The sequence below is a fragment of the Rhea pennata genome, chromosome 6 (genome assembly GCF_028389875.1).
Source record: "Rhea pennata isolate bPtePen1 chromosome 6, bPtePen1.pri, whole genome shotgun sequence".
Taxonomy (NCBI): domain Eukaryota; kingdom Metazoa; phylum Chordata; class Aves; order Rheiformes; family Rheidae; genus Rhea; species Rhea pennata.
Genome location: NC_084668.1, coordinates 17,835,812 through 17,857,528, shown reverse-complemented (window position 1 = coordinate 17,857,528; position 21,717 = coordinate 17,835,812). Strand labels below are relative to the sequence as shown.

Genomic DNA, 21,717 nt, shown 5'->3' with positions numbered 1-21,717 from the left:
CCATCGCTGCAGCACCTGCCCCACGCTTGGGGCAGCTGAGACACCACCTTGCTCCCTGCTGGCTGCAAGTTTGGAGCAGGGACAAGCCGGAGACTCATGCTGATTCCTGCCCTGGCTTCCCCTGCTGCACAAGCACTTGAATGGTGCACAGGTGCCTCTACGTGCACTGCTCTTACGGGAGGTGGTCAGGGCAGCCAAATGGGATTAATCCCCAAATTTGGGGGTTCTGGGCTCATCCTCTGCTTTGGGAAAGCTTAAAGGAGTGGAAAGGTTTCAGTGGGAGCAGCAGAGGGCTGGGTGTGAGGAGTCCAGCTCCCTGGCCTTTGCTGGTGCCAGGGAAGAGAGACAGAGACGACCAGGTGCCGCCTGGCGTGGGACAGGGAGCGAAAAGCTTCAGTGGTGACAGCGCTGTACCACCACAGCTCTTCTCTCATGGTTTATTGCTTACTCCAGGTAAGCACGCTCCATTTGCCCATTTATTTGTAATTTGGCTATAAAATCTGATGATATTTGATGTTTTCATAAAATCTCAGCTCTGGAAATCATGAGATTGTAGGGGAAGGCAAATCTGCTATGTAGAGTTGGAAGGTCTCCTCTCGTCCATAACAAATTTCTCCAGCGGGATGCTGATCACAGCAAGGCTCTGCTTGCTGCTCAGCATATCCTTTTGCCTTGCATCCTTGCATTCCTGTCCCTGTGGAGGAGGAGCTGAAAACCAGGAGACCAGTAAAGAGACCCCAAAAGCTCCTTGTGTTGTGGGCCCGTGTCATGAGCTCTGTGTGTTTGGGGTTGCACATGTGCTTTGCATTTTGCGCATGCCCTTGGAGTAAAAATAGAAGTTGTTTGCTCTAACCAATGCTGTGCCATCTTCTTGTGCTGAAACTTGCCCTTTGGGAAGGGGCATCTCCGAAGTGGCATACAGGTTGCTCTGCCTTTGGGGCTGCAGTGGGGCTGAGGGCTGCCCTTGCACACTGTTCTCCAAGCATTTGCTCTCCCTGGAAGAGACCTGCTAACCTTCATGCTGGGAAGTTTCCCATGGGGACCCAGTGCGAGCACGTGGCAGGGGCTGTAGAGCAGGAGCTCTGGCATTGTGCGCCTCAAAAGCAGTTGGCTCTGGCCCACGGGGTCTCCCTTTTCCAACCAGGACCAGCAGTTATTTACCTGCTGCTCCTGCACCTCTCCCCTGTGCTCTGATCCCATGTCGTAGGCTCCCGATGGCTCTTCGACACTGGTAGAGCAGAGGGCTGCTGCTTGTCCAGCGTATTTATGTGGTTCCTTGACTGCGGAGCATGCGACTGCCTGGTTTCCCATGCACAGGGTGTCATCTCTGGGGTCATTCCCCTTGCTAGAAGCCCCAGTTTTGCCAGCTGCACCAGGTTTGCTCTGGGAGGCAGCTGCAGTTACCACCATGTGCGTGGGGCCTGGAGGGCAGGCGACGCCTCTGTGTTCAGAGCAGCCCAGAAAGCCACTGAGGAAGCAGCATGCCCTGCGCCTGCCTCCCGCGGGGCTCCCCAAAGCCACCCACGTGCAGCACGAGGGTCACGCGTTCCTTGGCTTGTCCAGAGCCTGCACTTGAGAGAAGGTGCAAAGCGGTCCCCTGGCATTTCCAGGCATTGCAGGGCTTCTCTTTGGGTCTGGCTGGTGGATGCGCCGGAGTCACGTAGCGCTGCGGTGTGGGCTGGCATCGGGCGTCTTCTGCGTTTCTCTCCCATTGCTCGCTGCCAGCCCTGCAGCTCCTGGGGAAGGGCTGTGCACCTTGCATGGTTTTGGCGGATGCTGATCAGCCTCAAGGCTGCTGAGGCAGTATCCCTGTGAAGCGGATGATAACCCGGCTACCCCTGTCCCCATTCCACCTCCGGCTCCCCGGTCAGGGCCTCTGTCCCCACATCCACCTTGGGCCCCACATCTCTTTCCTGAAGTGTTTCGGCCCTCAAATCTTTGCAACTGCTCCGCTCCTGGCCGTTCTCCCCACGTGCATCTCTTCTCTCCAGCCTCCTGCTGATCACTTTGGCGGCTCTGCTTGGAGCTGTCAGGTACTCCCAGGTCTCTGCAGAGCCAGCACCCCTGCCCCTGCCTGCAGCAGGGGTCTGGGGCAAGTGTGAAGCCCTGGAGAGGGACCTCCAGCCCCACGCACGATTCTGTCGACACGCTGCCCTGCAGGGAGGGCTGAGCATCGTGTTGTCCCTGTGTCCCGGTGGCTTTCCTTAACGCGATGCACGCCGGACCGGTGCATCCGCAGAGCCCCGCTCCGGCCGGAGACACGGAGTCCTTCCCCAGCTCCTGGCCGTGCCGGCCTGTCTGCACGGCTCCGGGAGCCGCTGCCGGCGGTGCCTTTCACTTGTGTGTGTTTACGGCTCGGAGAGGAGCCGTCCTGCCCCAATTCCCCGCGTACTCCTAATTTCATAGTTCTCTCCATATATCCATATATATCCATATAGCATTTGATACAGGTTTTATGGGCATTTCCATACGTTTTACAGACACAGCCATTACAGAGCCAGGTTTCACCCGAGAAACCTCAAGGGAGCTGAGCACTGAATCGCCTTAGTCTTGGCCCCAGAACAAGGCTCTCTTCTCTCCCTCGCCAGGGCTGCCGCTATCAGTGCCGCAGCACTTGGGGGCGGTGGGGGCTGGTGGGGGCCTCCCCCCAGAGCTGCAGTACTGCCCGCAGCCTCGTCCGCCCCGCTCCTTGCACCCCGGGGGCTGCCGGCCTGAGCATCGGGCTGGCTCCGTGGGTGCAGAATCTCAGTGAGGGTGCGTAAGGGTGATGCCGTCCTGGCTGGAGCACTGCAGCGCGTGGGGCAGGGGCAGCGGCGCTGCCACGGGGGGCTCTGGGAGCAACTTGGCCACCGTGGGGTGTGCTCGGGAAAGGTGGCCTTGGGCTGGTGGAAGGCAGGAAAGTTGGGGCAGGTTTGGGGAGGCTCTCAGCTCTCCACACATTTCGGCTTGCCGGGGGCGGTGGGGGGGGGGTGTGTGGGTACCCCCGGAGTGGACGGGATGCAAACCTGGAGCGTCCCTGCTGCAGTGAAATCGCGGCCCGTGCGCAAATTCCAGTTTGCAGGGGAAATGCCCATTCCCACCCAGCTCTCCCAGCAGCCTTGCCTCCGACTGACGGCACCGGGGCCGCGGCGTCGCGGGGCCGAGCTCTGCGCGCAAGCGGCGCCCTGGCCCGGCTATTAATAGCAGCTCCCCTCTCCCCTTCCGCCGGCCGGTGGGCGCCCAGGTTGCATCCCACTCTGTTTTCCTGAGCAGGTCCCGAAAGCAGGAACCATTTGTGGCTTCGCCGGCCGGCGCGTCTCTCCTTGGCCTCCAGCGTGTGTTATTTTCTGTGCTGTTTACTGTTCTTCTGCGGGCTGTCAGGTTTCCGCACCGGGGGCAGGCTGGCAAAGGGGGCGCGAGGGAGGGGGGGCGGCTCGGCCGCGCGGAGGGGCTGCGGGAAGGGGGGGCCGGAGGAGCACAGGCACGGCCTTTATCGCAGCCTAGGGGATGCGTGGCTCATAAATCCGACCCCGGCAGATAGGGGATAAATCATCCCAGCTCGGGCATCGGTGGTTACCCATGGTTAGAAATTAACTTTGTGTTGGATGGGTCCCAGGCTGTGGGATGGGAAGGGGAGGCTGCTCCGGGCAGCATGCCTCCCAGCCGGCCCCGGAGCCGGGCTGCAGGCGGGCGCCCGGTGCCCTGCCCCGGGGCGGGCAGGGGCCGACAGGCGCAATTAAAGCCGGCGCTGACGAAGCAAACGGCCTGGCGCAGGCACTGCCTGGAGCGGACGCTGCGGCCAAAGCTGCCCTGCGCGGCGATGCGCTGGCGCTCGCGCCAAGCCGACGGGGCTTTGGCATTTCGGTGTCCAGCTGTAGCCAGGCAGCAGGCCGTCCTCGGCTTGCAGAGCCCGCTGGGGTGCAGGGATGAGCGCTGGGGACACCTGCGGTGTGAGGGGGGACAGGAGGGCTCCGGGCACCGAGGGCGCCCGGGCGGGAGGCAAGGCGGGAGCGCCGTGCAGGTGCGCGGGGCGGGAGGACTCAGGCATTCGCGGTGGGACTGTCCTGCGTTTGCAGCTGCCACCCAGGGCTTGGCGGAGATGCTCCCCGTGCGGACGCAGCCCCCATCCGGGCACCGTGGGGACTCGCGGGCTGGGGCGGTCTCTGCCGCTGGGGTGCCACTCGTCTGGGTGCACAGGCCAAGTGCCCGAGGCTGGGACCCTGCCACTTTGGGGTCCCCAGCAGGATGGAGAGGGGATGGGGCTGCGTGGGGACATCCCTCCCGCAGCGGGTCCCTGCCAGGAGCAGCCAGCTCAGCTCCGCTTGCTCCTGGCCTTGCTCTCTAATAGCTCCCCAGCTTTTCTTTCTAACGAGGCTCTAATTGGAGCCGGTTGTGCTTCCCTTCCCCTCTTCTCAGAGCTCTGCAGTCCCAGCGCTGCGGGGCGATTAAGCTGAGGTTTTGGGTTTTTTTAATATGGCAGAATTATTTTGGAAGGGCCAGGATCGTTACATGACGGGCTTCTTGAAAAACCCCAGGCTTCGCCTTTCAGACGGGGCCTTTTCAAGTGGTTTTGCACAGTACACGTCTCTGGGCAGCGACCGTCTCGAACAGTTACTGTTAATTATAGATGCCTCTTTCCCGCTCGCCCATTACTCAAAGGATTTTTGTGTGTTTTAACAGTGTTTTACATCGGCCTGAATAAGACTCTATTCAGTGTTTCCGAGAGCCGGAGCTTGGGCATCCCCTGCTGTATGCGCAGCGCTCTCCTCCCTCCTTGTACCTGCTTCCCAGGCCGGGGCCGGGGCGGCCGGCGCGGGCGGCAGCCTTGCGCCCGCCGTCGGGGCCGCTCTCGGCGCGGCGGTCGCGTCTGCTGGGTGCGTGCCCCCCTCCGCCAGCCGTGCGCAGCGGCGGCCGTGCGCGGTCAGCTCCTGCTGCCTCTGCCGGCGCGGGCATCCGCTCCTGCGGAGAACCGGGGCGGGCGGCCGGCGAGGGGCGGCTTTGGGACCCCCGGGCCCTTCCCCAGCCCGCCCCGGGGCGGTCTGCCACCCGCCGGCTGCCCGGCACCCGCGCCGCGGCTCGGGGCGGGGGGGAGAAGGGGGCTGGGTCCATCCTCCCGCCCTGCGCCCGGCGGCCTTGCCCCGAGCGGGGGCAGGCTCCGTCGGGGTCCCTCCGCAGCCCGCGTCTCCGCCGGCTCGGCGTATAGGGCGCCGTGGTCAGGCCCGTTTATAAAGCTGGTAAATATATCGGCAGAGTTTGTGTCCCCTCCAAAGGTCAATATTTGTGCAGAGTTTAATTTTAACTTAACGAGCAGTTGTTTGCAGAGGCTGCCCCGGTGTGTGTGTGTGCGGGTGTGCGGCTGTGCGTGCATTTTCCTTGTGCTTCCCCATCGACCGGAGCCGGCGGGGAGGCGCGCGCAGGCTGCGTGCGTGCCCCGCGCGCCGGCCCGGCGGGGCGCGGAGGCGGTCGGCCCAGCTCCCCGCTCCCGGAGGCGCTCCCGAGCATCGTGCGGTCCAGGGGACAAGGGCTCTCTGTGGCCAGGGCCTGTGGCCGAGGCTATAAATGCAGCCCACAGACCTCTGGCGGGGGTGGCGGCGGGCGGCGGGCGGCTCCGACCGTCGGCGGATGGGGACGGTGGCTTTCCCAGCCCGCTCTGTCCAGCGCCTTGCCCGCAGGGCAGCGTCTCCACATTGGCCTCGCGGAGGGCGGCCGGGTGGCCGTGAAGCCGCGGGCCTTTCCCTCGCCACCCCCGTGTGAACCCGGGTGGCTTTTGTGGCTCTCACCTGTTTTTTTGGCAACGTGCGCCTGCAAACTGAGCGCGGCGGTCGGGCCCGTTGGAGCTCACGGCTTGCCACGGTCGCTTTGCGCAGGGTCTGCAGAGCCTGGCGTTATCCCCCGGCTGCTCCGGCGCTCTGCAGACAGCCGCAGCGACCCTCCCGAGGCAGGCAGGGCTCTCCCAGCATCGCTGCCTGCCGGCTCTCTGCGCTGCCGCCCCACCGTGCGAAGCAAACCGGTGCCCTGCGCGCGCCTGCAAGACCTGCCCGAGCCCGGCGGTGATTCAAGCAGCCTGGAGCCCCGGTGCCCGGGCGGTGGCAAGGGGAGGGGGAGGCAACGGTGCCACCCCGGCAGTGCCCAGAGCCCGGGCACCCGGTGCTGGTGTTTCCGCCAGGCCTGAAGCTCCCCCAGCCGACAGCTCCTCTCGGGCGGCACGGTGCATCGCTCCGGGGCTGGCTGCCCTGCGCCCAGCCGGGACCCCGGCTCCGCGCTGCCGCCCCGGGGCCGAGCGGCTCCGGGGCGGGAAGGAGGCGACGGAGCCGGCGGCGGGGCTCGGCGGCAGGGCCGGGCCGGAGCCCGCCGCCGGGGCTCCGTGTTTTGCAGCCCGCCTTGTGGGCGCTGAGGTTTGCTTTCTTGCTTTCTGCTCTTTTCCTCGCCAGGCCCCGGGCTGCTGACCTCAAAGGGAGAGCGGGCGGCGAGGGCCCGCGGCGGGGACGGGCAGGGGTAAACACGGGGCTGGGGCTGGCGGGCGGTGGGTGCCGGGTGAAGTCATGCCGTGACGTCAGCCCTGCGGCTTTGGGGAGAGCCGTGGTTAGGCTGCCCGAGGAGGAGCGGCTGTTTTCCTGCAGCTCGGCGTTCGCTTTTGGTGCCCGTCTAACTTATAAACTTTAATGGCCAGTTTAAAAGGTTCCTGCCATGGGCACCTTGTTGCCAGTTTTAGGTTTTTAATTTGGAAACTTTTCCCTCTGTGGTTGAGGAAGGAAAGACTTGGGTCCGCTCGGGGCCAGTAATCAGGGCTGGCGGGTGCCGGAGACGGTCCAGGAGGGCTCTGTTCCCGTCACTGGTGTCGGGCCCGCGGCAGCCCCGGCGGCCACCGAGGGGGGCGGTGGGACACGGACCGTGCATGGGGCGGGAGGGCAGATGGGGCTGGCAGAGCCCCCCCAAGCCTCCCCCCCCCCCCAGTGGCCACATATTCAGGGAATAAGTCTGGCTGCTCTGGGGCTGGTGGCAGGGGAGCGCCGGCAGCGAGCACCTGCTCTGCACCAGCCTGCTCGCACCGCCGCGGCTGCGGCTGCCCGGGGATGCTCGCGCGTGTGGCATCCTCCCCGGCCTGCCCGGGGGGAGGCCGAGAGCCCCCGCACCGCTGCTCCGGGGAGCGAGGCGTGGGCTTGCCGCCATGTTTGTTCCCCGGACTCCTGGGCCCCCGTTCCGGCCATCGGTGCACGACTCGGCATTGAGCTGCGTGCCCAGCTGGAGCCCCAGCTGCTGCTGGCAGGGCAGGGTGCTGCCGTGGGCGTCCGCACGCGCGCTGCTGCGGAGGCTGGCGGAGGGGTGGCAGCCCCCCGCGGTGCCTGGCTGCTGTGACTGCCCGTCACCGGGGGGCCGGTATCTGTCCCCACAGCCCTGGCAAGGTGTGGGTTGCCAAAAACACATTTCACCATCACACCCTCAACTTTCTTCTGCCTGCAGCGGCTCAGGAAGTCCCTGCAAATGCCCAGGAGGTGTCAGCTACCAGGACATGGGGCGGAAACCTGATCCCCTCTCGTGCAACATGAAAACCAGCCAAAGAGCCTGAGGCAAGTCTCCCCCTGCCTTCCCATCCGGCTGCTGCTTGGAGGCTGGAGAGAGCAGGGATGTCTCCTCCAGCCTGGCCGCAGACGCTTGGGTTGCTAATGCTGGAGCTCCAGGAAGGGATCACGGCTTGGTGGGGTCTCTCGTGTCTCCAGGCTGGCATAGTGGGCTCCATATGCGTGTACGCTCCTGCTCTACGTGCTGGATGTCCGAGGGTGCTGGGAGCAGCCCGGCCTGGAGCAGGGCAGCTGCCCTCTCCCAGAGAGGCTGATGCCGCCGCGCCGTGGGGCTGGCTGGGCTCCTAGAGGGCAAGGAGAGCCCACCCTAGAGTACCTTGACTATCACGTGGGTCTGGGGCCTTTTGCGGACCTTGCTGGGGGGCCTGGGAGCTGCGCGGAGGAGACGATGGCTGGTTTGGCAGAAGGCTGCGCCCCGGGGATGGAGCCCCCCCGGGCGGGCACCAGGAGCACTATAAATAGCGCTGGAGCTGGAGGAGCAGAGGAGTGGCCCTGGTTTACCAGCGCTTTCATACCATGGCTTTCAAGTGGTTCCCATGTGTCTCCCCCATGAGCCATTTGTACATCTGCTTTCCCGGGGGAGGGGTTCGAGGGCCGGCAGCGGCAGAGGTGGGGTGGGCTCAGCCCAAGCCGGGGCTCAGGCCGGATGCACGGAGACGGCCCGGGAGCTGCCTGGCCCTGGTGCCACGTGCGCTCGAGCGCTGCTCTGCGGCCGCTGGAGCCGGTGCCGCTCGCCAGCCCTGGAGGAGCCCTGCCTTTGCCAGCCCTCTAATTGATTCCTGCTCTCCTGCTCGGGGCCGAGACGGCGGATGTGCAGCGGGCTAGGAGGCACCGAGCCGTCGGCGCCGGCGCGGGGGAGCCAGCCCAGGGCAGGGTGAGGTGATCCTAACCCCAAGGTCCCCAGCGGGATGGGGGCCCCACGCAGCCCAGTCCTCCGCTCAGTGCTGACATCCACTTTGACTGTTGTGTTTTGAGTTTCGAGGCATTTGGAGCATTTCTGCCGCTCAGGGGGATTCGAGGGCACCCTTCTTTCCTTGGTCGTCTCTGGGTGGCTGGAGGAGCTGGTGCTGTTGGTGAGCAACGAAACAGCTTCCCGAGTGGCACTGCTGTGTCTTCCAGCCACGGGCTCATGTTTTGAGATGGCGGCAGCTGATGGCAGTGCAGGAGGGTCTGCAATGCTCCCCTCTTCCCTGAGACCCCAGTGAGTCATGGCTGGGGAGGGAGGTGGTCTCCTCTGCTCGAGGCCCAGCGGCTCTGGACCCCTCTGGGGCCTAGCAGCGGGGAGCACAGCAAGGAGCACGTTTGGGCTGGCTTGCTGAGCCCTCCTTCCTTCGGAAAAATACTGTGTCTTCAAGACTGGCAGAGAGCAGCACAGGGGATGGCAACTGCAAAGGAGCTGACGTGGGGAAAAGGGGACAGCAGGAGTTGGGCAGGGTCAACCTGAAGACCCAACAGGAGCCACCAGGACCAAAACATCACAGAAGGGTCTTTAAGCTATGTAGGAGGATTTTCTAGCCTGATGCTCTGTAGAAGACAGCAAATACTGGAGCATCTTATTAAGGATAAACGAGTTGCTGGAATGGAAAGTGGTGGTGCTGGTCCAGGAGAAAGTGACTGTGAGCACATGGTGTTTGTCGTGGATAAAGGGGGCCTGGGTGCTTCTTAGGACCTTGTTTTGCAGCAGTGATGATGATGAGTGATGCTCCATGGAAGAGAAAATCTGGTTATACAAATATGGATGAGAACGGAGAGCCTTTTAAGGAAAGCGTGTGCTTGGCCAGAGGCCACAGTTCTGCTGGCAGGAGGAGGCAGATGTGGGTGAAGCCCCTCGGAGCAAGGCAGCCCCGAACGGAGAGCGGGCAGGGGGCTGGAGAGCGGGCATGAGAATGGAGAGGGCCAAGCCTCAAAGGCTAAAGCCACCAGAGCAAAGCAGGGGTTCAGGACCGGGGAGGAAACGTCAGCACGTCAAGAGGGAAAAATCCTGGCTGCTCTCCAGGCCTGGTGCCGGGGTGGGTGTTATTTCCCTCGTAGCCACGCGTAAAAGGCCCGTCACCGCGGAGGCGCCGGCGTGACCGTCGCCCCGAGCGCCGCGCGGCCTGGGCGCCGCGACGCAGCGAGGGATGGGCGTTGCAGCCCGCGGCGGGACGGCTGCTCGCCGGGCGCAGGGCCGCGGCGTGGGGCGAGAGGGGGCCGGGCCGCTGCCCGCCGCTCTCCCACCGCCCTGCGCTCCCCTTCCCCACAGCGCTGCAGGGGTGCCGAGAGCAGACGGGAGGGCGAAGATGCCCCGACAGGGTGTTTTATTAGCAGCAGGTGCCTGAAACGCGAGCCGCGGGCCAGCGCTCCGGGCGCTCACCTGGAGATGAACCCGGGGCACGGCTGCGCGGGGTCGGTGCCAGGCCGGCGCTGCCTCTCGAGGCGGCGTTCCCCGGGCCGTAACCAGAGCGCGCAGCGCCCGGCTCGCCGGCGGCCTGACGGACAGGTCCTGCCGCGGGCGACAGGCGCGTAATGCGTGATTTCACAGCGCCGGCGGCGCGCTCGCTTTGCTCGCGGCGGCGATCCCTCCTGGCCGCACCGCCTCCGGCCCCCGGCCAGCCCCCGGCCTGCCTGACCTGTCACCTCCGGGGACGGAGGTACCGCTTCTCGCGGCGCGCGCCGCCCGGGCCAGCCCCGCGATCCCCCCCGCCCTCGCGCCGCGGCCCCGCAGGCTCGTCCTCTCCCAGAGCGTCGCTTCCTGCTCGTCTCCCTGGACCCTGGCTGTGCTGGCCGAGCTCCTTTAGCTTTGACTAGGTTTATAGCGCGCAGGAATGCAGAACCGCCGCTGGCCCGGGTCCAGCCTAAACATCCCCACCCGGCTGCGCGACGGGAGCTGATAAGAGCGAGCGCGCCGAGCGGGCAGGTACCCCGTGCCCAGCCCACGGCCTTGCAGACACATGACCTTGAAGGCTGCCGTTTATCCCCTGCGCCGCCGCGCGCGCGCGTCTCCGTGGGCGCTTGCACTTTCTCCCATCCCCAAGAAATGTTCTCAGCATCTCTGGTTTTCACTCTGGGCCAAACCCACATGCACGTTGCCCGAGACCGACTCCGAACAGGCTCCTTTGATGAGCAGGGCTTAAATATATATTTGGCATTCCAGCGGCAGCGTGCCGAGCGTGGCCGAGGGTGTGAAAGTGTTTGCCTGACAAACTCCGGGGGCTCTCGCCTCTCTGCTGGCCCTGGGGACTCGCAGGAGAGAAATGTCAAGGAATTTTTCACCTCTCTGTTTTGTTTTGTGTTTTTATTTTGTTTTCCTTCTGGAAGTGCATTTTTAGCTCCGGTGAAAGGTGCCTGATTGGCAGCCATGGAGCCTGAGCCGCTGCTTTGTCGCCCGGACGGGGCCCGCGGGAGCAAGCACCCCCCTGCCCCGGGGGCAGCGGGAAGGGCCCTGCAAGCCCCTGCGCTGCCCCGGGGCTCCCTCCGCTCCGTGAGCCCAGCGCTGCAGAGCCGGGGCAGCCGAGGCCGGACGTGGGTCCCGGCAGGAGCGAGATGCCCCGCGGCCCTACCCAGCCCTTCCGGCGCCCGGGAGGCGGCGCGGGCCGCGGCCGAGGTCCGCGCAGAGCCACCCCTTTCGCCAAGACGGGGCTGCAGGTGACTGGCCGGACGCTTGCAGCCCCTTAAAATGTGCGAGTGAGGCTCTGGGGAGCCTGGAGGGGTGAAGCCGAAAAGTCCTTGATCTTCGCTTCCCCTCCGGCGCTCTGCCCGGGTCGCTGCAGTGGCGGGGCAGGGCCTGGGGCTCCGACACCCGCTCCCGTGCGCTCGGCTGGCCGGGAGGAGACAGGCGGCCCGCTGCGGGGGGTGCAGAGCTGGGGCCTGGGGGGTGGGCCGAAGCGCAGCGGTGCCTCCGCACGTGGGGAGGAGGCCCGAGGCAGGGACTCCCCGTCTGCCCCGGCACTGCAGCCTGCGCCCCGCACCCGCGGGAAGCGGCGACGGGAGGCCCGTGGCAGCAGATTTGGTTTCAGAGCCTGCTGTCTGCCGTGCCCGCCGTAGCGGGGCGAGACCCCAGCCGGCTCTTGGGGAGGGGGCCCCGTCTGTGTGTTCCCAGCTGTCCCCAGCGTAATCCCTCGCGAAAGAGAATCCCCTGCCCTGCTGCATCCGTGATGTCGGCCGGCAGCACCGCCTGGCCCTAAATCACCCGCCGCTCCGAGCCTGATGGAGCAGCGTGGGATTGGGGGTGCTGCCCTCCGCTGCCGCGCAGAGGGAGGGTCAGGGGCCAGGGGGCAGGAACTGGGATGCTGGAGACCTTGGGGCGGTAAGTGGTGTCCTGGGGACTGTGGAATAGGAACTGGGGCCCTCGGGGTTTTGGGGCAGGGATTGGGATGCAGCGGGTCTCTAGGGGAGGGATTGGGATGCTGGGGACTGTGGGACTGAGAGAGGGGCTGTGGGGCAGGGACAGGGACCCTGGGGGACTGTGGGGCAGGGAGCAGGCTCTGGCCTTGGGGCAAAGGCAGCCTTGGCTCTGGCTCCCCGAGGTTTCCTTCCCGGCCCACTGAAGAATCACTGGCTTGTCTGCCGGAGCGCGGGCCCGTGGATTTCCTGGGCAGCGAGTCCCTTTCATGTGGCCGCTTGCAAACTCATGACATCACCGGGAGCTGCTCCTCCCGGAGACAAACCTGGTGCTTTTTAGGGGTTTGCCGTTCCCCCCACCCCAGCCTGTATGTTTTGGCCGGGGGGGGAAGCTGGGGAACCGCATCCAAGAACGGCCACTCTGGCACAGAGACAGCGCGGGACTCATGGGCAGGGGGAGGGCAGCGCGTCCCCCGGGCTGAATAAACATGGGCTGGCCGGGGCTGGAGGGGGCTTTTCCAGGCTGGACCACACCCCGGGGGGCTATTTTTGCCATGAATGAAGGGGCTGTGTGCTCGCAGCGCAGCCTGGCCTCCTGCCGCCGCCGCTGCCGCGCGCGGAGAGCTCGCCTGACACTCAGTCCTGCTCCCTGGCCAGCGCCCAACATCTGGGCTGCGCAGCTGGGCAGTGCCCGGGGGGGACACCTGGGCACCTGGCGCAGCTGGGCGATGCCTCAGGGGCACAGCTGGGCACCTGACACAGATCGGTAATATCCTGTGGGCACATCTGGGCACCTGGCACATCTGGGCACTCCTTAAGGGGACATCTGGGGACCTGGATCACCCGGACACTGCCAAAGGGGACACCTGCCACCAGACTCACCTGGTCCCCATCCCGAAGGGACACCTGACACCCTTCTTTCCCAGGCACTGCCCCTTGGCTGGGGTACAGTGCCAGGCATGCTGCAGGCTGCCAGGGCCGTGAGGCAGAGGCCATGCCAGGGCAGGGGGAAGTGGCAGTGACTCAGTGGTTGTGCCAGCGGCGGTGCCAGTGCCGTTGGGGCACGTCGGGGCCCAGCCTAGGAGATGTCTGAGTTAATCGGGGGATTAGCCCTGCCATCCCCCGCTCTGCCCCGCACAGCAGCGCTTCCTGCTCCAGTTTCGGGTCAGGATGGGGCAGCGGGGGGAGCGTCCCCAGGGGCTGCCCCCGTGGCCGTGCCATGCCGTGGGGCCCGGACGGGTGCACCCACGCTTGGGAGGAACCGCAAAGCCGCCAGGGTGGAGCGGCCCCTGCCTCCAGCCTGCCCCAGCGCCCGCTGGCACGCAAACCCACGTCTCCGACGCGGGCGCGGGGATCGTCCCCTGCTCTTCTCCCGGCACATCCCGGGGCTGCCGCTGCAGCCGGGGCTTCGCTTTCCAAGGGGGCTGCGGGCTGCTCTGCCCCGCCGCTGCCGTCTGCATGGTGGGCGCCGCGCGCGGGCTTCGCGCCTCGGGGGAGCGCCGAGCGCTTGTTCCCATGAACCGGCGGCCTGTCTTGGCTGGGTGGAGCCGGGGTGCGGGATCCCACCCGTCACTGTCCCTTATCTCCGCGCGGCACCCATGTGATTCATCAGGTGTGGCTCTGTTTCCGTCACCCCACTTTGCAGGAAGTTTCCTGGCAGCCCCAGGCCAGCCCCCCGTAAGCCGGGAGCAATAACAAGCCGGGATGAGCTGGCCGGCTTTCCTGAGAAACCCTACAATAACAAACCAGGGAGATGCGTCCAGCTTTCCTGGACGGACAATAATAACCCAGCATGAGCTGGCGTGCTTTGCAGAGCAACCCTACAATAACAAACCCGGGTGAGCTGTCCAGCTTTGCCGAGCCACCCTACAATAACTATCCAGCGTGAGCCACCCAACTTCCTTGCAGAGAAGAGGGGCTCCTGAGCCGTCCCTCCTGGGAGCTGCTGGGCTCAGGGGAGACCTGGTGAGTGGGTCTTGACACCTTTTGCTCCTGGGCTTGCTCAGGACATGTCCTGCCTGCTCTCGGCCGTTGCAGGAGGCACCCTGTGTTGGTGGAGGGCCCAGCTGGCAGAGGTGATGCCCATAGGAGCCACCAGCCTGTGTCTCTGCCTTCCTGGAAACCAGCAGCGAGTCCTCACAGGCCTTGGCTTGCCTGGACCTGTTGCTTTTCAGGGCACTCTTCCTTGCCCAACTCCTCTTAGAAGCCAAAGTGGCATCCAGCTCCAGCTGCCCCTCTCCCAGTGTTGCCCCCAGGGGCTGCTGAATGGGAGGGCTTGTGCTCCTGGCGAGGACGGAGTGGAGGTACAGCCAGCAGCTGCTCCCCAGCCCCCGGGCAGCCATCCCCAGCCTCTCACAGGGCTCTCCTGAGCTTGATGAGCAGGGGACCATGGCTGCTGGGGGACCAGAACCCCTCTCCCAGCAGCAGCCCCTCTGCCGAGCCGCAGCCGGTCCCCACGGGCCGATGCTCGCGATGCAGGAGCGCCTGCTCTCCCCTGCCCTCCGCCCGGGCTGCTGTGGGCCCTCCTCTCCGCTGGATCCAGCCCTGGAAGGGGCTGCGGGAGGGCTGGGCAGGGGCAGGACCCCCCGGCGCGGGCGAGCTGCAGCCGCCCCGCCGCAGAGGCGACACAATGCGGAGCCCCCGCGGCTCGCGCGCCCCTTCGCTCTGTGTCTGCGAGCAGGGCTGTAACCCAAGCCGCCGAAACGGCACAAGGGGAAAAGAAAAGCGTATTGAGCGGCAGGCAGGCTGCTGCGGTCTCCGGCCAGCATAGACTGCTGGTTGTTAAGCGGGTGCCTCGCTCGCAAAGGCTGCCTTGATGAAGTGCGAGACAGCGCGCACGGAGGGACGCGGGCAGGCGTCCTCGCTCCATCTTCCGCTCACAGTGCCGCTCTTTATGCGCCTGACATTTGCTCGCTGGAAAGGCCCCGAAAGTCGGGGGAAAGGAAAACATCGCCCGCAGCAGGGCCCGAGGGCCGGCTGGGGGGAGCGGCGGGCTGCGCCGCACCGTGCCGCGCCGCGCCGTGCCGGGCTGCCTGTCCCGGCCTCTCCGCTCGCTCTTGCCCGGGGCGACCCCGTCACCTCGCGGCAGCCCTCCGGCTGCCTCTCGCGGCCCGCGCGGCCGCTTCCTGCCAGGTGCGCGGAGCGCTGGCGCCGTGCCCGGGAAGCCCCGGCTCCCCCCGCGAACGCTGGGAGCGCGGGAGCCCGGACGGGGTGCCGCCGTGCGCTGCGGGGCGCCGGGCTGCACGCGCCCCAGCGCGGCTCCCTTCCCGGCACGGGCAGCGGCGCGTCCCGCCAGCGCCGCCAGCCCCGGTCCCCGGCCGCCGCTCCGGCACGCCGCTTGCGCGGAGCCCGCCGGCGGGGCGAGCCGGGGAAGCCATGTGCCCCCCGCCCACAGCCCTTGGCTCCCGGCCCCGGCAGGAATTATTAAGTGTGCCCCTGCGGAGCATGTGCTGAGGCTGGCCGCGGGAATGTGGGCAGATCTGACATACAAGCCACAGCAGCCAGGCTGTAATTTCCAAACAGGCCCCGTTCGCTGTGTTTTCCAGTTAAAAATATATTAAAAAATAGGAATGTGGGATTTGTAGCGAAGAACGCTGGTAACCGCTTCGAACGTCTGGTGTGATAATGAAAGGGTCAGTCCCCAGCTTTGAGCACGACCGATTTAGACTCTGGTGGCTGGCACCGGCGCGGGGGCCCCGCGTGGTCCGGCCAGCCTGCGAACCCGCTCCCAGCCGGTGCCGGGGGAAGGCGATGCTTCTGCATCGGTGGCACGGTGCCCCGCTGCGGGACGTGACCCTCCCAGTCGTGCTGTCGAGAGGACGGCGAAACCACCGTCTCCTCCGGGCGAAGGGACGTGGATGGAGGGAGGGCAGCATGCCCCGAACACGGCGAGCGACCCCGGATGCGCTCGATATCGCCCAGCCCGGCTAATCGCCCGGCTCGGGGCGTGCTGCGGGGCCCACGCCGCAGCCTTGAGGCGCTCCTGATACCAGGCATCGCGCTTGGCCTTGCAGCCAGGTAGTCATAACACGCGGGGCAACCCCCGCTCGCCGGCGCGGGCGATCCCGGCCGGGAGCTGGGGGCTCGCTGGGCTCTGCCGTGCCGGCGCCTTCCCCGGGCTGCGCTCTGCGCCCGCGCTGCTCCCTGGCCCTCGTGTTTACCCTGGAGACTAGTAATGGAGAAAAACAAGTAGCTGAGGGACAGGGCTGGAGGCGCGGCGGGGCAGCGAGTTGGCCATAACAGGGCTCAGGTGGGGGATGCGCCGGGCCCACGGCCCACGCAGCAAGCAGGGAGGGGAAGCCACTGGCACCTGGGGAGGGGGGGGATGCCTCCTTGTCCCTCCCATCCTCCGGGGCCATCAGGTGGCCGGTGGCTGGCACAGCATGCTCTGCTGCCTGCTGAGTCCCGGCTCTGCAGGGAAACATCGCTGAGTCTGGTTACAAACCGGCTTGGCTGCAGGGCTGCGTGGCACGGCCCTGCCGTTCCCGCTCCGGGGCCGCCGGCTCCCTCTGCCTCCCGGCTCAGTGCCGGAGGCGGCTGCTGATTCCCAGTTTGCACCCTGGCCTTTCGGGGGACCTCTTGCCAGTGGGAGCGGTGGGCAGCAGCACCGCGGGCCGGGTGCCTCGGCGGGGGCTCTCCCGCCCGCCCGGGGCATTGACCCGCGCAGCGCTATCTGGTACACTTTGCTCGCTGCTCCACCGTGCCCGGCTTTCCTGGGAGCTGCTGTTTGCTTTTCTCTGAATTATGACTCCAGCTTGTGCCTTTGATCTGGGCTGTGTCGGGCCACCCGTTGCCAGCCCCTCTGCTGCCTTTGAAGTGCAGTCGCCTTTCTGTCTTCGGACACTGCTCTTGCCAGCTCGGGAATAATCCTGGCCCTGTGGGACGGAGATGTCCAGGGCAAGACATGAGCATCCTAGTGGTGGGTAAAGTGCTCAGCATCCCTCCTCCTTCCTGGGCCATGGTGATGGGGACCTGGTGATGGGCCAGTGTAGCTGGCAGCCTGGAGGCAGGGCAAAGAGGCACTGAACTGCGTGTTTGCCCAGTGGCAAGCAATCCCCGGGATGCCAGCAGGGCGCTCGGCCCAGAGCGTCGCTCCCTCCTGTGGCAGCGGGCAGGGGCACGGGAGGTCTTGCACAGCAGCTGGCCCCGGAGCACCACAGAGCAGAGGTGGGGGAGATGCGGGGCTGCCCCTGCTGTGCGACCACGGAGGAGAAGCGAAGCGGGTGCGCTCCCCGCACGGCACAGCCCCCGCCGCCGCGGCTCGCGGCTGCCCCCCGCACTCGCCTGCCCTGGGAACGGCGGGGAGCAGGGGCAACAAGCCCCTGCTGCCATCCCGGTGCCTGCCCCATGGCAGGCTCTGGGCCAGCCCCGCTTGGCTGTGGGGCCAGCGGTGATGGGGCTGGCTGAGCACCCCGAGACGGGGGAGTTCAGGGCAGAGCCAGGCGTGGGCTGCAGGGCTGGCAGAGGGGCCGGCAGGGAGTCTCCCTGCAGGGCCAAGGTCTCTTCACTCTGCTGCCCTGTCCTTCCCGCCGTGCCCAGGTGCCTTGGGCCAGGATACCAGCCTGGCTTCTAGCCCCTGGTCCCCATGCCCCAAAGCAGCTGTCCCCAAAGTGGCACGTGTGCCCTGCCGCTGAGGGGCCCTCCGTGCCCATCCCAGCAGAGCAGGGATGCGCTCCAGCCCGCCCCAGGCAGGAGGGCTGAGACCTGCGGGGGTCCCTGTTCGGGCAGCAGTCAAACCGCGCTGGTGTCAGCTCTGCCTTCCCTCCCCGTCCCCGCACGGAGCACCGGGGGGGGGGGTCTCGGCGTGCCCTTTCTGCCACTGGGAAGCCAGGCTCAGGCTTTGGACTCTGGCCTTGAGTGGGTCTGGGTGTCCCTGTCCCCTCCCCGCTCCCCTGGCCCGCAGAGGAACTGGCCTTATCTGTTACACTTTGTTCTCCTGTGGTCTGGGTGTGGAGCAGAGCAGAGATTAGTGTGCAGACCTTTGGCACACACACACACACGCACGCACACACGCAACCAACCACACAGGCGCATGCACACATAACCACGCTCACCTACACACTGCTACAGCCGCCCCTGCACACGCACATATATGCTCACCTACCCATAAGCACGGCCACTTGTGCACACGCACGTGTACAGTGGCACACTTGCCCCTGCACAGCCGCACTCTCTGGTGCACACATGCATTTTCACACCCCTGCACAAGCACCCTCTTCCGTCACTCTCCAACCCCCATTACTGCCTGCCCTGTGCTGCCGCTGGGGACCGGTTGTGTCCCATCATCCAGGTGATGGGAGAGGCTGAGCCGAGCTGGGGCGAGTATTAGCTCTCTGGCTGTGTTGCATCAGGCTCCCACAGGGCATGGTGCTGGCCCAGCCTGGCAGCCTCCTCATCACAGGAACCGCGGCCCCCTGTGCACACCGGCACGGCCCGCCGCGGCCGGAGCGGCATCCCGCCGGCACGCCGCCCTGGCGGGGGGCCCGGGCAGGAGGAGGGGGCTTTCCCCCACGTCCGACCTGGCCAAGGAAAGATGCCAGCCAAATGGGCGCGGGGAGCCTGGAGCTGCTCTGACGGCCCGGGAGCTGGGCTGCGGAGCGGGGCGTCCCTCCCGGCTCCGGCATCGCCCTGCGAGCCTGCCTCCCGGCCGGGAAGCTGCAGGATCCCCGGGGCCCTGTGCTGGGGCGGCTGAAGGGCCGACGCGGGGCCACCGAGCATGGAGGGGGCTTGCGCTGCCCACGCAGGCGTCGCTGGGGGTGGCTGTGGCAGGCGGAGGGTCCCCATCCCCAGCTGGTGTGCGGGGTCCTGCCGCTGCCGGAGGCTTGCTGTGCTTATCGGCGAGCCGTGGCCTCCGCGCGGCTGCCGCGGGGGGAAGCCGCAGCCCTTCCCGTGCGATCTTATCTGCAGCGTTTCATGAATGACTCGCAACCCGCCGCAGCCCCGGCCCCGGCCTCTGCAGCCCTCTGCTGAATGGGAAGGCGGCCCGCGGGCCGGCGCAGGTGTGAGGGTGCGTGCACACGTGCGCGTGCCTCTGTGTGTGCACAGCTGCGGAGGAGCAGCATCCTGCCAAGCGCGCGCTGAGCAGCGAGCCAGCAGGGCAGGCTGCGCAGGAGCCCTGCGCGTGCCTCGGCCCGGCCGCCCCGGCGCGGAGCAGAGGGTGCCCGACCTGCGGTACCGCCGGGGACGGCAGAAGGGTGCTGGGCCCCTTCTCTGCCGCCCGGCACCCGGGGCTCCCTCGCCTGGGGTGGCCCGGCAGGAATTCGCTTTGCAGCCGTGGATCTGGAGGGTGCTGTAGTCATGCACGTCGCAGCCGTCGGTCCCCGCAGGCGTGCGGTGCTGCTCCCAAGAGAGAGCAGGGTTATCTCGGAGAGGGTGGGATGTGGCTCCTCGCAGGTTATTCCCCACGCTGGTGCTGGTGGGAGTGATGGTGCCTCTGGTCTCTCCTGCAGGCCCTTCCCCAGATCTGCGGGGCGGGAGATGGGCAGGCGTTCGCCACCACCCTGCGGCAGCTCTACGTGGCAGTGACACAGGAAGAGGCCAGGCAGGTCCGGAAACGGCACCTTTCGGGTGAGGAGCTCCTGGCCGCACAATGGGGAACGTGTGAAAGCCCCCTCTCCTGGTGGTTGGGCCCCCATGCCTGGGGAATGTGAGAGAGGACCCTCTGGCAGGGTGCAGCTCATCCCATGCAGCAGCCTCCGTCTATCCTTCTCTTCCCAAGGGCTGAGCTCTCCCATCCAGGACTAGTTCCTTGCATGGGCTTGAGCCGTGCTACGTGCCCCTCTTCCTGGCCTTGCTTCCCTTAATCCTGAATTGCTTCTCCTGTCTCTGGAACCAGGAGAAGCTGAGGTCCTGGCACCTGCTGGAGAAAACCCAGGGCACCCAGACTCAGCACCTCAGACCCAGGAGAATGAGACAGCCCCTTCCAGCGAGGGAGCCACGGTGAGCTCAGCACCAGAAACACCCTCTGGTAGGATGGGGCTTTCCAGGCTGGCAGGAAGACAGAGCAGCCTGCTCCCACTCTCCTTGGTGCCCTGACTGTGGCCTCCCTGCACCCCCCTTCTCTCCTTGCATCCCAGCCCGATGCCCCTCTGGGGCATATTGGGGGTCCCAGCTTGGTACCTAGGTGCCCAGTCTGTGCACACTGGTTGGGCAGCATGCGAGCACGTTGCACACGTGTGTTGTTTGCAGCCCATCTGGGGTGGGCATCACTGCTTGCACATGCGCATCCGCCCGGCGTGAGCCCCCACGGGGTCTGATGCTGCCTCCGCTTTTCTTCCAGCTGGCCTCCTCCCCAGCTCAGAAGCTCCGGCTGCCCGTTGCCAAGTCCAAGCAGAAGAAGGCGAAGGGGCTGTTCAGCTGAAAGATCGCTGCACAGCTCGAGTGTCCCTGCTCCCCCAGCATCTGAGAGAGGCCATGCAGAGCACCCATATGTCCTCTGCCCTCTGCCTCCTCTCCTGTCTCTCCCAGTGGGCCCAGCCCGGGGCAATCTCCGCTCTCAAGCTGCTGCAGCAATGGGCTGTGCCAGGAAGATGGGGTGTCTCTATCCTTTGCCAGTGTCTCAGGAATCTCTTTTTTGCCTCTTACCTGGTGCAGAGCTTGCCACGTGCCCAGCCTGTCCCACAGTGGAGCCAGCGCTGGACCTGGGCAGGGCTAGTGGGATACTGAGGGGTTGATGCGATAGGTTTTGGCTACACAACCACCCACCCTAATTTAGGACTGATTTGCAATAAAAGACTGTGTCTGGGTGAGATTCACTCTTCTCCTGCTCTGTGCCACCTGGACCCACAATATCGGGAGGGGTATGCAGCCCCTGGTGCCTCTAAGGGGCAGGGGCTAACCAAGCCACTAAGGCACTGAAAGCTCCCATGCCCTAGAGCAAGTTACAGATGTTCCCTGGACACATTTGCATCACATTTGTCCCTCCACACCTCATCCATCCATCGCTTGCTCTCTTCGTCCTGCCTTGTGTCCATGCACCTTCTCTGGGGCTGGGACTCCACTCCTGTGCCTAAGCCAGACCCTAAAAGAGCAGCCAGGGCCTGGCAGTGCTGCCCCAGGCAGGCTACACTGCACTCTGCAGGCGCTGGGACCCATGGCCCTGAGTGCCCTGCTCCCTGGGGCTGGGCTGGCTGCGGTCACGGTGCCTGCTCTCACGGGCAGCAAGGGGGAAACAAAAACATCCGGAGCAGCCCCTGTGTCTGTGGAAGGGGAATGAAAGGGCCTTTGCTGAGCCGCAGCAGGCTAGTCCTAGAGCAAGAGCAGCCTGGTGCTTTTTATATTTCCTCTCGGAGGGAGCAGTGTGCAGGGCAGGGTGGGTGGTGGGAAGGGGAAGCCGTGGGGAACTGGTGCTGACAACCACCCTTGCTGTAGCTGGCTTGTACCCTGCCTTCTCCCATCCACTAGCATCTTACGTGGTGTAAATACATCCTGGGAGCAGCCACCTCTAGGACAGGGGTGTGTGGCATGGTGGAGGCCAGTGGGAACCATATAGGGAGGCAGGAGGCTCTGTGGACAGAGCTCTGGGGCTCTCTGGGCTTTCCCAGCCATGGTGGGTCCTCCTGGGTGGAAGTGCTGGAACTGTGTCGCATTCCTGACAAGGATCAGCACTACCGGGCAGCGTTGAGCCTGCCAGCCAGGCACATGCACCCTATCTGCACCCTCCCCTGCCCTCAAGAAAGGTCCTGCTATGGGGCAGGGCTGGAGCAGGTCTCTGCAGGGCTTGGCAGCTGTCTGCTCCATGCATCTTCTTTCCTCCTGCTCCAGAGCCCCTTGGCTGTATGCCCATGATGGAGGGCTTGTCTCTGCCACCAGGTTGTCCCCAGATGTAATCCTACCTCCA

General features: G+C 65.8%; 1 protein-coding gene across 2 annotated transcripts in view; it reads left to right on the top strand.

Moving 5' to 3' along the window:
• The window catches only part of NHEJ1 (non-homologous end joining factor 1), a 43,278-nt gene extending 22,663 nt beyond the window's left edge, over positions 1-20,615 (top strand). The window contains exons 5-7 of one of the 2 annotated variants that reach the window (XM_062578233.1): positions 19,328-19,445; positions 19,714-19,817; positions 20,158-20,615. In XM_062578233.1, the coding sequence (XP_062434217.1) occupies positions 19,328-19,445; positions 19,714-19,817; positions 20,158-20,238 (303 nt within the window). In that variant the 3' untranslated portion in view covers positions 20,239-20,615. Of the gene's footprint in view, positions 1-19,327; positions 19,446-19,713; positions 19,920-20,157 lie in introns of those variants that run through there. The other variant, XM_062578232.1, reaches the window with a different exon arrangement.
• The last annotated feature ends 1,102 nt before the right edge of the window (positions 20,616-21,717 follow it).